Source organism: Martes martes, assembly GCF_963455335.1.
Source record: "Martes martes genome assembly, chromosome: 2".
Classification (NCBI taxonomy): domain Eukaryota; kingdom Metazoa; phylum Chordata; class Mammalia; order Carnivora; family Mustelidae; genus Martes; species Martes martes.
Window position 1 is genome coordinate 956,718 of NC_137889.1, and position 13,026 is coordinate 969,743.

At 50.5% G+C, this 13,026-nt stretch overlaps 1 protein-coding gene across 2 annotated transcripts in view; it reads right to left on the reverse strand.

The window, feature by feature from the left end:
• ERICH1 (glutamate rich 1) overlaps positions 1-12,345 on the reverse strand; it is a 51,293-nt gene extending 38,948 nt beyond the window's left edge. Inside the window, exon 1 of one of the 2 annotated variants that reach the window (XM_080797766.1) lies at positions 12,232-12,345. In XM_080797766.1, the coding sequence (XP_080653892.1) occupies positions 12,232-12,253 (22 nt within the window). In that variant the 5' untranslated portion in view covers positions 12,254-12,345. The remainder of the gene's footprint in view (positions 1-12,231) is intronic. The other variant, XM_080797767.1, reaches the window with a different exon arrangement.
• Between the last annotated feature and the right edge of the window lie 681 nt (positions 12,346-13,026).

The following is a 13,026-nucleotide window of genomic DNA, read 5'->3' on the forward strand; positions in this document are numbered from 1 at the left end:
CTCTTACTGCTAGGATAAATGAGGCAGAAGAGAGAATTAGTGATACAGAAGACCAAATGTCACAGAATAAAGAAGTTGAGCAAAAGAGAGACAAACAACTAGTGGACCACGAAGGGAAAGTTTGAGAGATAAGTGATACCATAAGATGAAACAATATTAGAATAATTGGGGTTCCAGAAGAAGAAGAGAGAGAGGAGCAGAAGGTATATTGGACTGAATTATAATAGAAAATTCCCCTAATACGGCAAAGGGAACAAGCATCAAAATCCAGGAGGCACAGAGAACACCCTCAAATCAATAAAAATAGGTCCACACCCTGTCATCTTATAGTAAAATTTACAAGTCTTAGTGACAAAGAGAAAATCCTGAAAGCAGCTCGGGACATGAGGTCTGTAACATACAATGGTAGAAATATTAGATTGGCAGCAAATCTCTCCACAGAGACCTGGCAGGCCAGAAAGGATTGGTATGATATAGTCAGAGCACTAAACTAGAAAAATATGCAGCCAAGAATACTATATCCAGCTAGATTGTCATAGAAAACAGAAGGAGAGATAAAAAGTTTCCAGGGCAAACAAAAATTGAAAGAATTTGCAAACAGCAAACCAGCTCTACAGGAGATATTGAAAGGGGTCCCCTAAGCAAAGAGAGAGCCTAAAAGTAATAGTGCAGAAAGGAACAGAGACAATATACAGTAACAGTCACCTTACAGGCAATACAATGGCACTAAATTCTTATCTTTCAAGGATTAACCTGAATGTAAATGGGCTAAATGCCCCAATGAAAAGACACAGGGTATCAGAATGGATAAAAAAACAGACCCACTGATATGCTATCTACAAGAAACTCATTTTAGACCTAAACATACCTCCAGATTTAAAGTGAGGGGGGGTGGAAAACAATTTACCATTCTAATGGACATCAAAAGAAAGCTGAGGTGGCAATCCTTATATCAGATAAAGTAGATTTTAAGCCAAAGACTATAATAAGAGATGAGGAAGGACACTATATCATACTCAAAGGGTCTGTGCAGCAAGAAGATCTAACGATTTTAAATATCTATGCCCCTAACATGGGAGCAGCCAACTATATAAACCAATTAATAACAAAATCAGAGAAACACATTGATAATAATACAATAATAGTAGGGGACTTTAACACCCCCTCACTGAAATGGACAGATGATCCAAGCAAAAGATCAACAAGGAAATAAAGGCCTTAAATGACACACCGGACCAGATGGACATCACAGATAAATTCAGAACATTCCATCGCAAAGCAACAGAATACACATTCTTCTCTAATGCACATGGAACATTCTCCAGAATAGACCACATCCTGGGTCACAAATCATGTCTCAACTGGTACCAAAAGATTGGGATCATTCCCTGCATATTTTCAGACCACAATGCTCTGAAGCTAGAACTCAATCACAAGAGGAAAGTTGGAAAGACCTCAAATACATGGAGGCTAAAGAGCATCCTACTAAAGAATGAATGGGTCAACCAGGAAATTAAAGAAGAATTGAAAAAATTCATGGAAACAAATGAAAATGAAAACACAACTGTTCAAAAATCTGTGGGACACAGCAAAGGCGGTCCTGAGAGGAAAGTATATAGCGATACAAGGCTTTCTCAAGAAGCAAGAAAGGTCTCAAGTACACAACCTAACCCTACACCTAAAGGAGCTGGAGAGAGAACAACAAAGAAAGCCTAAACCCAGCAGGAGAAGAGAAATCATAAAAATCAGAGCAGAAATCAATGAAATAGAAACTAAAAAAACAATAGAACAAATCAACAAAACTAGGAGCTGGTTCTTTGAAAGAATTAATAAGATTGATAAACCCCTGGCCAGACTTATCAAAAAGAAAAGAGAAAGGACACAAATTAATAAAATCATAAATGAAAGAGGAGAGATCACAACCAACACCAAAGAAATACAAACAATTATAAGAACATACTATGAGCAACTATATGCCAGCAAATTAGACAATCTGGAAGAAATGGATGCATTCCTAGAGACATATAAACACCAAAACTGAACAGACCCATAACCAGTAAGGAGATTGAAGCAGTCATCAAAAATCTCCCAACAAACAAGAGCTTGGGCCAGAAAGCTTCCCAGGGGAATTCTACCAAACATTTAAAGAAGAATTAATACCTATTCTCCTGAAACTGTTCCAAAAAATAGAAATGGAAGGAAAACTTCCAAACTCATTTTATGAGGCCAGCATTACCTTGATTCCAAAACCAAAGATCCATCCAAAAGAAGAATTACAGAACAATATTATTGATGAACATGGATGCAAAAATTCTCACCAAAATACTAGCCAATAGAATTCAACAGTACATTAGAAGGATTATTCTCCACGACCAAGTGGGATTTATTCCTGGGCTGCAAGGCTGGTTTAACTACCACAAATCAATCCACGTGATACAATACATCAATAAAAGAAAGAACAAGAACCATATAATACTCTAAACAGATGCTGAAAAAGCATTTGACAAAGCACAGCATCCTTTCTTGATCAAAACTCTTCAAAGTGTAGAGATAGAGGGTACATACCTCAGTATCATCAAAGCCGTTTACAAAAACCCACAGCAAATCTCATTCTCAATGGGGAAAAACTGACATTTTTCCCCTAAGGTCAGGAACACAGCAGGGATGTCCACTTTCACCACTGCTATTCAACATAGTACTAGAAGTCCTAGCCTCAGCAATCAGACAACAAAAAGAAATTAAAGGCATCCAAATTGGCAAAGAAGAACTCAAACTCTCACTCTTTGCAGATGATATGATACTTTATGTGGAAAACCCAAAAGACTCCACTCCAAAGTTGCTAGAACTCATAAAGGAATTCAGTAAAGTGTCAGGATATAAAATCAATGTATAGAAATCAGTAGCATTTCTGTACACCAACAACAAGACAGAAGAAGAGAAATTAAGGAGTCGATCCCATTTACAATGGTACCCAAAACCATAAGATATCTAGGAATAAACCTAACCAAAGAGGCAAAGAATCTGTACTCAGAAAACTATAAAGTACTCATGAAAGAAATTGAGGAAGACACAAAGAAATGGAAAAATGTTCCATGCTCCTGGATTGGAAGAACAAATTTGTGAAAATGTGTATGCTACCAAAAGTAATCTACACATTTAATGCAATCCCTATCAAAATACCATCAATTTTCTTCAAAGAAACAGAACAAATAATCCTAAAATTTATGTGGAACCAGAAAAGACCTCAAATAGCCAGAGGAGTGTTGAAAAAGAAAGCCAAGTTGGTGGTGTCACCATTCCGGACTTCAAGCTCTATTACAAAGCTGTTATCATCAAGACAGTGTGATACTGGCACAAAAACAGACACACAGATCAATGGAACAGAATAGAGAGACTAGAAATAGACCCTCAACTCTATGGTCAACTAATCTTTGACAAAGCAAGAAAGAATGTCCAATGGAAAGAAGACAGTCTCTTCAACAAATGGTGTTGGGAAAATTGGACAGTGACATGCAGAAGAATGAAACTGGACCATTTCCTTACACCACACACAAAAATAGACTCAAAATGGATGAAAGCCTTCAATGTTAGACAGGAATCCACCCAAATTCTTGAGGAGAACACAGGCAGCAACCTCTTCGACCTCAGCCACAGCAACTTCTTCCTAGGAACATTGCCAAAGGCAAGGGAAGCAAGGGCAAAAATGAACTATTGGGACTTCATCAAGATCGAAAGCTTCTGCACAGCAAAGGAAACAGTCAACAAAACCAAAAGACAATGGACAGAATGGGAGAAGATATTTGCAATCGACATATCAGATAAAGGGCTAGTATCCAAAATCTATAAAGAACTTCTCAAACTCAACACCCAAAGAACAAAGAATCCAATCAAGAAATGGGCAGAAGACATGAACAGACATTTCTGCAAAGAAGACATCCAGATGGCCAACAGACACAAGAAAAAGTGCTCCACATCACTCAGCATCAGGGAAAAACAAATCAAAACCACAATGAGATCCCACCTCACACCAGTCAGAATGGCTAAAATTAACAAGTCAGGAAATGACAGATGCTGGCGAGGATGCGGAGAAAGGGGAACCCTCCTACACTGTTGGTGGGAATGCAAGCTGGTGCAGCCATTCTGGAAAACAGCATGGAGGTTCCTCAGAAAGTTGAAAATAGAGCTACCCTACGACCCAGCAATCACACTACTGGGTATTTACCCTAAAGATATAAATGTAGTGATCTGAAGGGGCATATGCACCCGAATGTTTATAGCAGCAATGTCCACGATAGCCAAACTATGGAAAGAACCTAGATGTCCATTGACAGATGAATGGATAAAGAAGATGTGGTATATATATGCAATGGAATACTATGCAGCCATCAAAAGAAATGAAACCTTACCATTTGCAAGGACGTGGATGGAACTAGAGGGTATTATGCTGAGCGAAGTAAGTCAATCAGAGAAAGACAATTATCATATGATCTCACTGATATGAGGAATTTGAGTGGCAACGTGGGGGGTTGTGGGGATAGAGAAGGAAAAGTGAAACAAGATGGGATCGGGAGGGAGACAAATCATAAGAGCCTCTTAATCTCACAAAGCAAACTGACGGTTGCTGGGGGAGGGGGGTCAGGGGGAGGGTGCGTGGGTTATGGACATAGGGGAGGGTATGTGATATGGTGAGTGCTGTTCAGTATATAAACCTGAGGATTCACAGACCTGTACCCCTGGGGCTAATAATACATTATGTGTTAATAAAAATAATTTTTAAAGATGGGGTGCCTGGGTGGCTCAGTGGGTTAAAGCCTCTGCCTTTGGCTCAGATTGTGATCCCAGGGTCCTGGCTTCAAGCCCCGCATCGGGCTCTCTGCCCAGCAGGAAGCCTGCTTCCTCCTCTCTCTCTCTGCCTGCCTCTCTGCCTACTTGCGATCTCTGTCTGTCAAATAAATAAATAAAATCTTTTAAAAAAATAATTAAGCACTGGGTGTGGTGCAAAAACAATGAATACTGTTACACTGGAAAGAAATAAAAAATTTTAAAAAAATAATTAAAAAAAAAGAGGGACGCACTGTTCAAAAGAAAGCCAGAAATGGTGCTCCAAGGGGCCACAAAAGGAACTTACTCCCTGACCAGTCTGATGTGCTCTCCCATCTAAGGGTTACATGGACACTGAATATTCATTTTCTCCCCAAACTCTCACATTTAAAGAAATTCCAAATGTTGTCCTCCATATCTCCTTGCAGATTGTCTAACCTGACTTACTGCATCAGCTGTCAGAAGAGCTGTCCCAGTCACAACTGTTCCCACCAGGGGACACAGCAGGGACACGGGCCAGGTGGCTCCGCATCTCCCGGCCTCACCAAGCACACCAAGGGACCTGAGCGCAGCCCAACGAGGCTCCCAGGCCCTGCAGAAACTTGCTTTACTATCCTGGAAATATACAGGATAACCAACATGTCTAGTCCAGCACTTTTATTTTGTGCAGTTTCATGAATGTTGGCTTTTTCATCCACCAGATCCCAAATTCCACCCACAGCACGCAAGGCAAGACTGGCAGCCAGGTCACCTGCAGGAGTGGCTCAGCAAACCGCTTGCTTTGGGAGGGCTCAGGGAGGACACAGACTAGGAGGTGCCTGCTCCTCGCTGTCCTGAAACCGACCTCCACTTAGGGACCAGGCCTCCTGCTACTGGGTCTTTGAGGCTGGGTGCCACGACCTCCTCTCCAGCCCCTAAGCCAGACATGCTGGGGCCTCCCCCGGCATGACATGTTCCCACGCTGCTGGCCTGGCCATTCTGTCCCTGTCAGCTGGGCTGTGACCTTGGACCTCGCACTTCACCCCTGTCCCGCCTGAATCACCTGGATGCGCCAACGTCACTACCAGCCGCCCGCACTTGGTCCTCAGTGTGCAGCTGCCCCCTGAGCAACGCAGGGTTTGGGCACAGACCCCTGTGCAGTGGAAAATCCCTGTATGGCTTCTGACTCCCAAACTTTACTACAGCCTACTGTCGGCCAGAAGCCTGACCGGTAACATCAACAATCCACCGACACTTATTTTGTCTGTTCTGTGTATCACCCAGTATATTCTCACAACGGAACCTAGAGAAAAGAAACGTCACTAAGAAAATTACAAGGAAGAAAAAACACATTTTCTACACTGTACTGATGGGAAAAACCCTGGTCCAAGCTTGCTGGCTGGAGAGACTGCCCCTCCAAGGGCCAGCCCACTCCCAGGGACAGCAAAGCAGGAGAGTCCCTTTGATATGCAAACCAATCCATCCAAAGCCTGGCCTCCCCACCTTCACCACACCAGGCGCAGAGCCCTCTGCCCCACCTCCCCATCGTCCACACCAGGAGCAGCGTTCCTCTGCCCAGATCATCCCAGGCTGCCACCCCCCTCGCCTGAAGCCACCGAAACGGTTCGAAGCAGCCAGTCCCGAATCATTCACCCTGTCCTGCCTGCTCATCCCATGGAAACCCCATCGAAGGCCATGGTCTCAGTCCTCCCCTGCCTCCGGACCTAGTGCTTCCCCCGGGGGGGCCCAGCATGGGGGTGGCCTGGCGTGCCTTCCTCTCTAGGACCCATGAGCATGCTGACCTTGGTTTTCCGGAGCCTCTGCTCCGTGCCCTCCTGCAGCTGCACCCGACTCACCGCGTCGTGAAAGAACCCAGGGCGGCCCCCAGCCTACAGACAAGACAACTAAGGGTTACAGGGGACAGAGGGGGCCCACCTCCCTTGGAACAGCAGCAACTGGTCCAACAGAGGGGATAGAACCTGCTCTATCCACATACCCCAACCTGACTTGTGTCAAATCCCAAAGATGGCAGTCTGCAACCACCCACCAGGCATCTCTAGACTACAGGGTCAGTCCCCACGTCCAGTTTTCTCAGAAAACTTCTGTCCCCCAGGGCTGCTACCTTACTCCCTGTTGTCTCCACCCACCCACAAAACCCCAACTACAAGCTCGACCTGCCCCTTCCCACAATGACTCTGTCCATTTTCAGATTTGTCTTTTATGGAGGCAAACAACCCCCTGCCCCAGTGCCCGAAACGTATACCAGCTCACAGGTCCTACCCCAACACGGCTGCTTCTGGGCAGCGGGGACTGGCATTCACCAACTGCATGGAGCCATCTGTCTGTCTGTCTGTTCCCTGGCTCGTTCAGGAAATGCTTGCTGAGCACAGGAATCCTGCCTGGTAGAAGCATTCGGACAGGAACCTGGTGGTGACAAGCTGGAGGGCCGCCGAGTGTAATGGGGGCGCACACCTGCACGGGAGCTGGAACACTGGGGTAGGGGCACTGTTCCAGGCTCTGCCTGGGCAGCTTAGATGAGTAAGTAAAGCCAGGCTATTTCTACTGCGGAAGCCTCATAGGCACAAGGATGAAGCTAGGCTCCAAGAGCCCACCCGGCGCCGGCCAGCCCTCTCCCAGATGCAAGGACACGGGGAAGAGGAAGAAGGCTGGGCCAGTTGGGACCGAGACCACCTACAGTTCAGCTCTTGTCCAGTGAGAATCCCTGGAGGATAAGGGTCTTGTGGTACCAAAGTCTCGGCTGGCCGCATGCTTGCAGGAGAGGCGCCCCCTGGGAAGACCAGACGTGGCAGGAGCAAAGCCTCGTCCAGAAGCAGCTGGACCGCATGCATTACACACGCTTTCCCCACCGGGCGCGTGCCTGAGGGACCCAGGCGGTGGGGCAGGTGCACACAGGTTAGGACTGGGCTCATCATCCCAGGGAACGTGCAAGTGTGTGGAGGCAGGAAGGCCCGGCCACTCACATAACGCTGGTAGCATGAGAGGCTGAGTTGACTTCCCCTGGATGAGAAATCTTCAGGTTAACGAAAATCGACTGGCCCAAAGGGTGGGGGATGCTGGATGAGAGAGAGGAGCCGGGGCACAGGCTTCTGCCCTGTCCTTGACTTCAACCAGTATGTTTAATCCTCTCCACCCGCCACTCAGCTCATAGATACAGGAGCGGCGGGTGAGGGACGCAGTGTCCAAGGCGCACTGGAGAGTGGCAGGGAGGACCAGGTGCCCTGGGCTCTGAGGCGGCGTCACCGTGTGAAGAGCTCCCTCGCGCACCGCTCACGGCCCAATAGCCGAGCCAGCCCCGCAGAGAAAGTACATGGTCAGGTTCTCCCAGAACGGCTGAGCAGCTCCGGAACACGGCGCTCCGCTCAAGGCCACTATCTGGAAAGCCGGGACCTGTCAGGTCGGGGGGCAGGGGCAACACACCTGGTCACTGTGTGAAGAGTTTGCTGTGCAGCTACTGAGGCCAGCACCATGTGAGATGGGGACAGACACCCCGCACCCCGCTGCGTCCCCAGAGCCTCCCACCCCCACCCTGGCAGCTACTGCCCAATCCGCCTGGAGGCTGGCTCCGTTCCCAGCCGTTGGGCTGCTGCCTCCCACGCCGGCACCCCGCAACCAGCCGGTCCCCACCCTGTTCGGCATGTGATTACATGTCGGAGAGTCACCTGGTCTCCCCCGGCACAAAGGAAGCCACCTGAACCCCTACTCACGACCTGGGAGCCTTCGTGGGGCTCAGTTACAGAGAGCTGTTGGTCTCAGGTGGGCCTGTGCCCCCCAGAGGCCTGCAATCTGGCCCGGGAGACACCTGCTAGTACCCTTCACACATCTCCCCACACAAAACAGCACATTAAAAACAAAAATTTTGCTTCTTACTCAAATCGTATCGCTGCAAAGGCCAAATGTCCTCCCCTTGAATCCCGCAGACTTTCACTATAAACCGTCTCGGGGGAAAACTGGGCTTCGGGAGGGTTCACGTCTTAGCGGAAGCACTCTCAGGGAACGCCCTCGAGTCACAGCTGCAGACCGCCGGCCAGCCCACCCCGTCACACCTTCTTGGTCCGGGCCAGAGCGGACGTTTTCCTGGGATGTGGCTCAGCCACAACTGTGACCCTGGCCCAAAGGAAGAGCCTGGAACCTGCCTAGAACGAAAGCGTTCCACTCCCTGCTGCGTTTCTGGCGCCCGAACGAGGTCACGCACAGCCAGCAGACTCCGGAACATTCGCTGTGTGAGCAAGCGTGAAGTGAGAGTTGTGCAGGCGACCCCGGGTCTCTGAAGGGGGCTGGGCAGTGAGAGAGCAGAACTGTGGGGCAAGTCTGCACCAGCCACGGCCTTCCCCACCCGCCACACAATGGGAGGCTTCCACAAGTTGTCAGTGCTTAGCATCTTTCCAGTGACAATCACCCCCATAGGTGTTTCTGGAAGCATAAGTGTCCCAGAGACAAGCTCTTCCGTGAGTTTGTGAGAAGGACTCACGGAACCACTATTTTGTTTCCTACTTCAGTTGTAGACTTCCGAGACTTCCTAATCCACCCCTCCCACACAATGTCGTAAAACCTCACTCAGACAATTCTATCACCGGTCCAATGGCCAAAGGAGGCCGTTTCTAGAGAAGAAAGTCCCCGACTGCGGAAAACAACGCAAGGCTTCATTTGTCTCAATTCGGTGAGCTGCGAGGGTTCCGTCAAGTTGACCGGGTGCACGCAGATGAGTCTGCTTCCCGGCACAGGGAAGCGCTGATGTTTCAGGCTTGGAGGGTCCCAAGCACACGGGGATGCGGGAAGGGGATGAAGGGAAAGAGCGCTGTGCAGTCCAGGAAGGAGCCCCGGTGCAAGGGGGCAGGGCGCTCGGGCTGGCAGCCAGCTGCAGAGACCCAGGGCAGCCACCTGGGCTGGGCCTGCTCGAGAGCCCACGGTCTTTGCTCCTGCCTCCAGCGTGTGGCAGAACGGCCTGAGCACTCCAGATGTTTTAATGTTCACTTTGGAGACTAACATCTGACTCGTTAGAAATTAAGCCATTTTAACCTGTGATGATCTGTTTTTAAAACTCATAGGTAGAAGTCAGGACTCAGCGGGGTGCAGAACGGCAGGGAGGCGCCCCACAGTGTTCTCCTATAAAGGAAGCCGCTGACACGGGGACGCTATTTACTGCTCTCCACATTCTGCCTACTGGGAAATTAGTTTCCTTTCCTTACTTCAAGCAAGTTCTTGTTAACTATAATGGACACTCGACTTCTCATTTCAAAGGGTGAATCCACATCCATTTTAAATGTAAAGAAGAAAAAATAAATAATCATGGCCTGAACCAATCCAAGTAACATAAGAAATGTATCAAAAACCTTCACTTTTACCCGAAACCATAAGCTCCTAGAAGAAAACACAGGTAAAGAGCTTCTTGATACGGGTCTTGGTGATAATTTTTTGGACAGGAAACCTAAAGCACAGGGAACAAAAGTGAAAATCCACAAGGGGGGGCACATCAGACCCAAAGGCTTCTGCACAAGAGAGAAACCCACAGGCACGAGGAGGAAGCCTGGGGACCAGGAAATGGTGCCTGCGAGTCACGCATCTGAAAGGGGTTCATGCCCAGAATAGATGGAGAACGTATACAGCTCAACAGCAAAATACCAAGCCAATTAAAAGATGGGCAGAGGATCTTAACAGGAATTCTTCCACAGATGACACACAGATGGCCAATAGACACGCAGAGGGATGGTCACTCGCCACCAGGGAAATGCAAATCCAAACCACGGCCGGAGACCACCTCACAGTCCTCGGAATGGCAACCATCAAAAAGGCAAAAAATAGCAAGTGTCGGCCAAGATGCGAGAAAGGGGACCCCCTCACACCACTGCTGGGAACGCAAACCACAGCAGCCACTCCGGAAAGCAGCACGGAGAGTCCTCAGAAAGTTACAAATACAGCGACCTTACGACCCAGTGATCGCACTTTGGAATGTGCCTTCAGAGGAAACAAAATCTGGAGCTCAAAGAGGTGTCTGCACCCCCACATTCACTGCAGCACTACTTACAAGAGCAAAGACGCAGGCCAGCCTAAGGGTGCACCCAGGACGGATGAGCAGACGAAGAGCTGCAGTGTGTTCACACGATGGTACACTCAGCAATTGAGAAAGAAGGAAATCTTGCCATTTGCAACCACACAGGTGGACCTCGAGGGCCTTAAGCTAAATGAAATCGGTCAAAGACTAACACTTACACGTGGCATCTAAAAACCCCTGCGTAGGTACAGAGAACAGGTTAGTGGTCAGCAGAAGTGGGGAGGGTGGAGGGAAGAACTGGAGGAAAGTGGCTGAAAGTACAAACCTCCAGCTGCAGCCTCAGTGACTCCTGGGACCATAGTGTACGACGCCCTGTGCTCTGTTTGAAAGTCTCGCAGAGAGAAAGTCCTAAAGTTCTCACCACAAGGACACACGTGGAGTTAACTTACAGAGTGCGGGACCCCCGGCCCAACCCCCCCGGACCCCAGAGCCCTGTCTACCTCCCACACAGAGCCCAGTACCCTGGGCCATCCCCCCAGACCCCAGAGCCCTGTCCACCTCCCACATGGAGCTCCAGGTGGCCCACCTCCTGCCCCACCTGGACTCCTGGCCCATGCCCCCACAGACCCCAGAGCCCCACCCACCTCCCACTTGGATCCCAGAGCCCATCTCCCTTCCCGACTCTGCACCCTGGCCCACCTCCCTCCGGTACCCCAGACCCAGGTGAGCGTTGGCACTGGGGACCCCGAGGGACCACCTGGGTGGGCTGGCAGGACCCCAGGGACCCAGGTATCTCTGGGATCTGCATCCCAGCCCCAGTGTTCAGGGGCCCTAGACAGAGGAGACAAGGCCTGTGGGATCTCAAAGAAGCAGGGAACACCTTTCCATGAGGGAATATGGGATTTGTGGGGCGGGGGGGGTCCCCAAACCTCCGCAGGGATGTGCAACTTGTACTTCTGGGTGGGAGGTGGACAGGGCTCTGGGATGGGGGGGATGGGCCGGGCTCTGGGTGGGAGGTGGACAGAACTCTGGGGTCCAGGGTAGGATAGGCTCGGTCCTGGGGTCCGGGTGGTAGGTGGACAGGGCTCTAGGATTGGGGCGGGGGGTGGGCCAGGGGTCCCGGACTCCGGGTGGGAGGTGGACGGGGCTCTGGGCTGCGGCGGGGAGGTGGACGGGGCTCTGGGATCCGGGGGAGTAGGTGGAGGGGGCTCTTGGATCGGGGGGGGTAGGTGGACGGGGCTCTGGGATCCAGGGGGGAGGTGGACCGGGCTCTGGGCTGCGGGGGGGAGGTGGACGGGGCTCTGGGGTCCCGGCGGGGTTAGGCCGGGGGTCCGGGGACTGGGTCCTAGAGCAGAATCTGGGCGTGGCTCGCTCCGCACCTGCGCCGCCCAGCTTTGCCCCCAGACCCCCACCCGGCGTACCGTGCTGCCGCGGCGTGGCCATGGCGATCCCGGGACCCCAGCTTTACCCCCGCGCCGGCCACTTCAGGGCCAGAGCCGCGCGGCGACGCTTCCGGGTTCCGGCCCTCTATGCCCGCCCACAACGACGGCCGCGCCCATCCGGGACCTGGGTTCTTTCCCGCTGGATGCCAATCAGCCGCGCGCCGGATGTGGATTGGCTTGTACGGGGGCTGTGGGCGTGGCCGTGGGCGGTCGGGGCAGGGGGTGCTCGGAGCATGCTCAGAGCGAAGTGACTGAACCCTGGGTTAGCCCGGCTCTTGGTTTTGGTGCCTTAGGACAAAGTCAGGAGATGCAGGAAATCCAGTCTCATGGGAGCCCTATTAAACCATATCTCCTCATTACCATTTCATCATCAATATATATTCAAATGAAGAATGGGAAGGATTTTTTTTTTTCTCAGTTTTATTGACACATAATTGAAATACAACACTGTAAGTTTAGGCAGGGGTCAGCAGAGGGGGTCAAGGGGAGGGGGCTCAGCAGGGGGGTCAGCGGGAGGGGTTAAAGGGAGGGGTAGTGGGCGGAGCCATACGGAGGGGGGTCAGAGAGAGGGGTTCAAGGGAAAGGGGGTCATAGAGACTGGGTCAGCAGCAGGGTGTCAGCAGCAGGGGGGCACAGGGAGAGGAGGCACAGCGGGAGGGCACAGCCCAGTGGGTGGCTTGGTGACCGCCCACGGGGTCACCTAGGGTTCCGGGGCCCCGCATCAGGGGCCCTGGTGCTGCAGGGGTGGGGCAGTGCAGGAGCCTGCACCGGTGT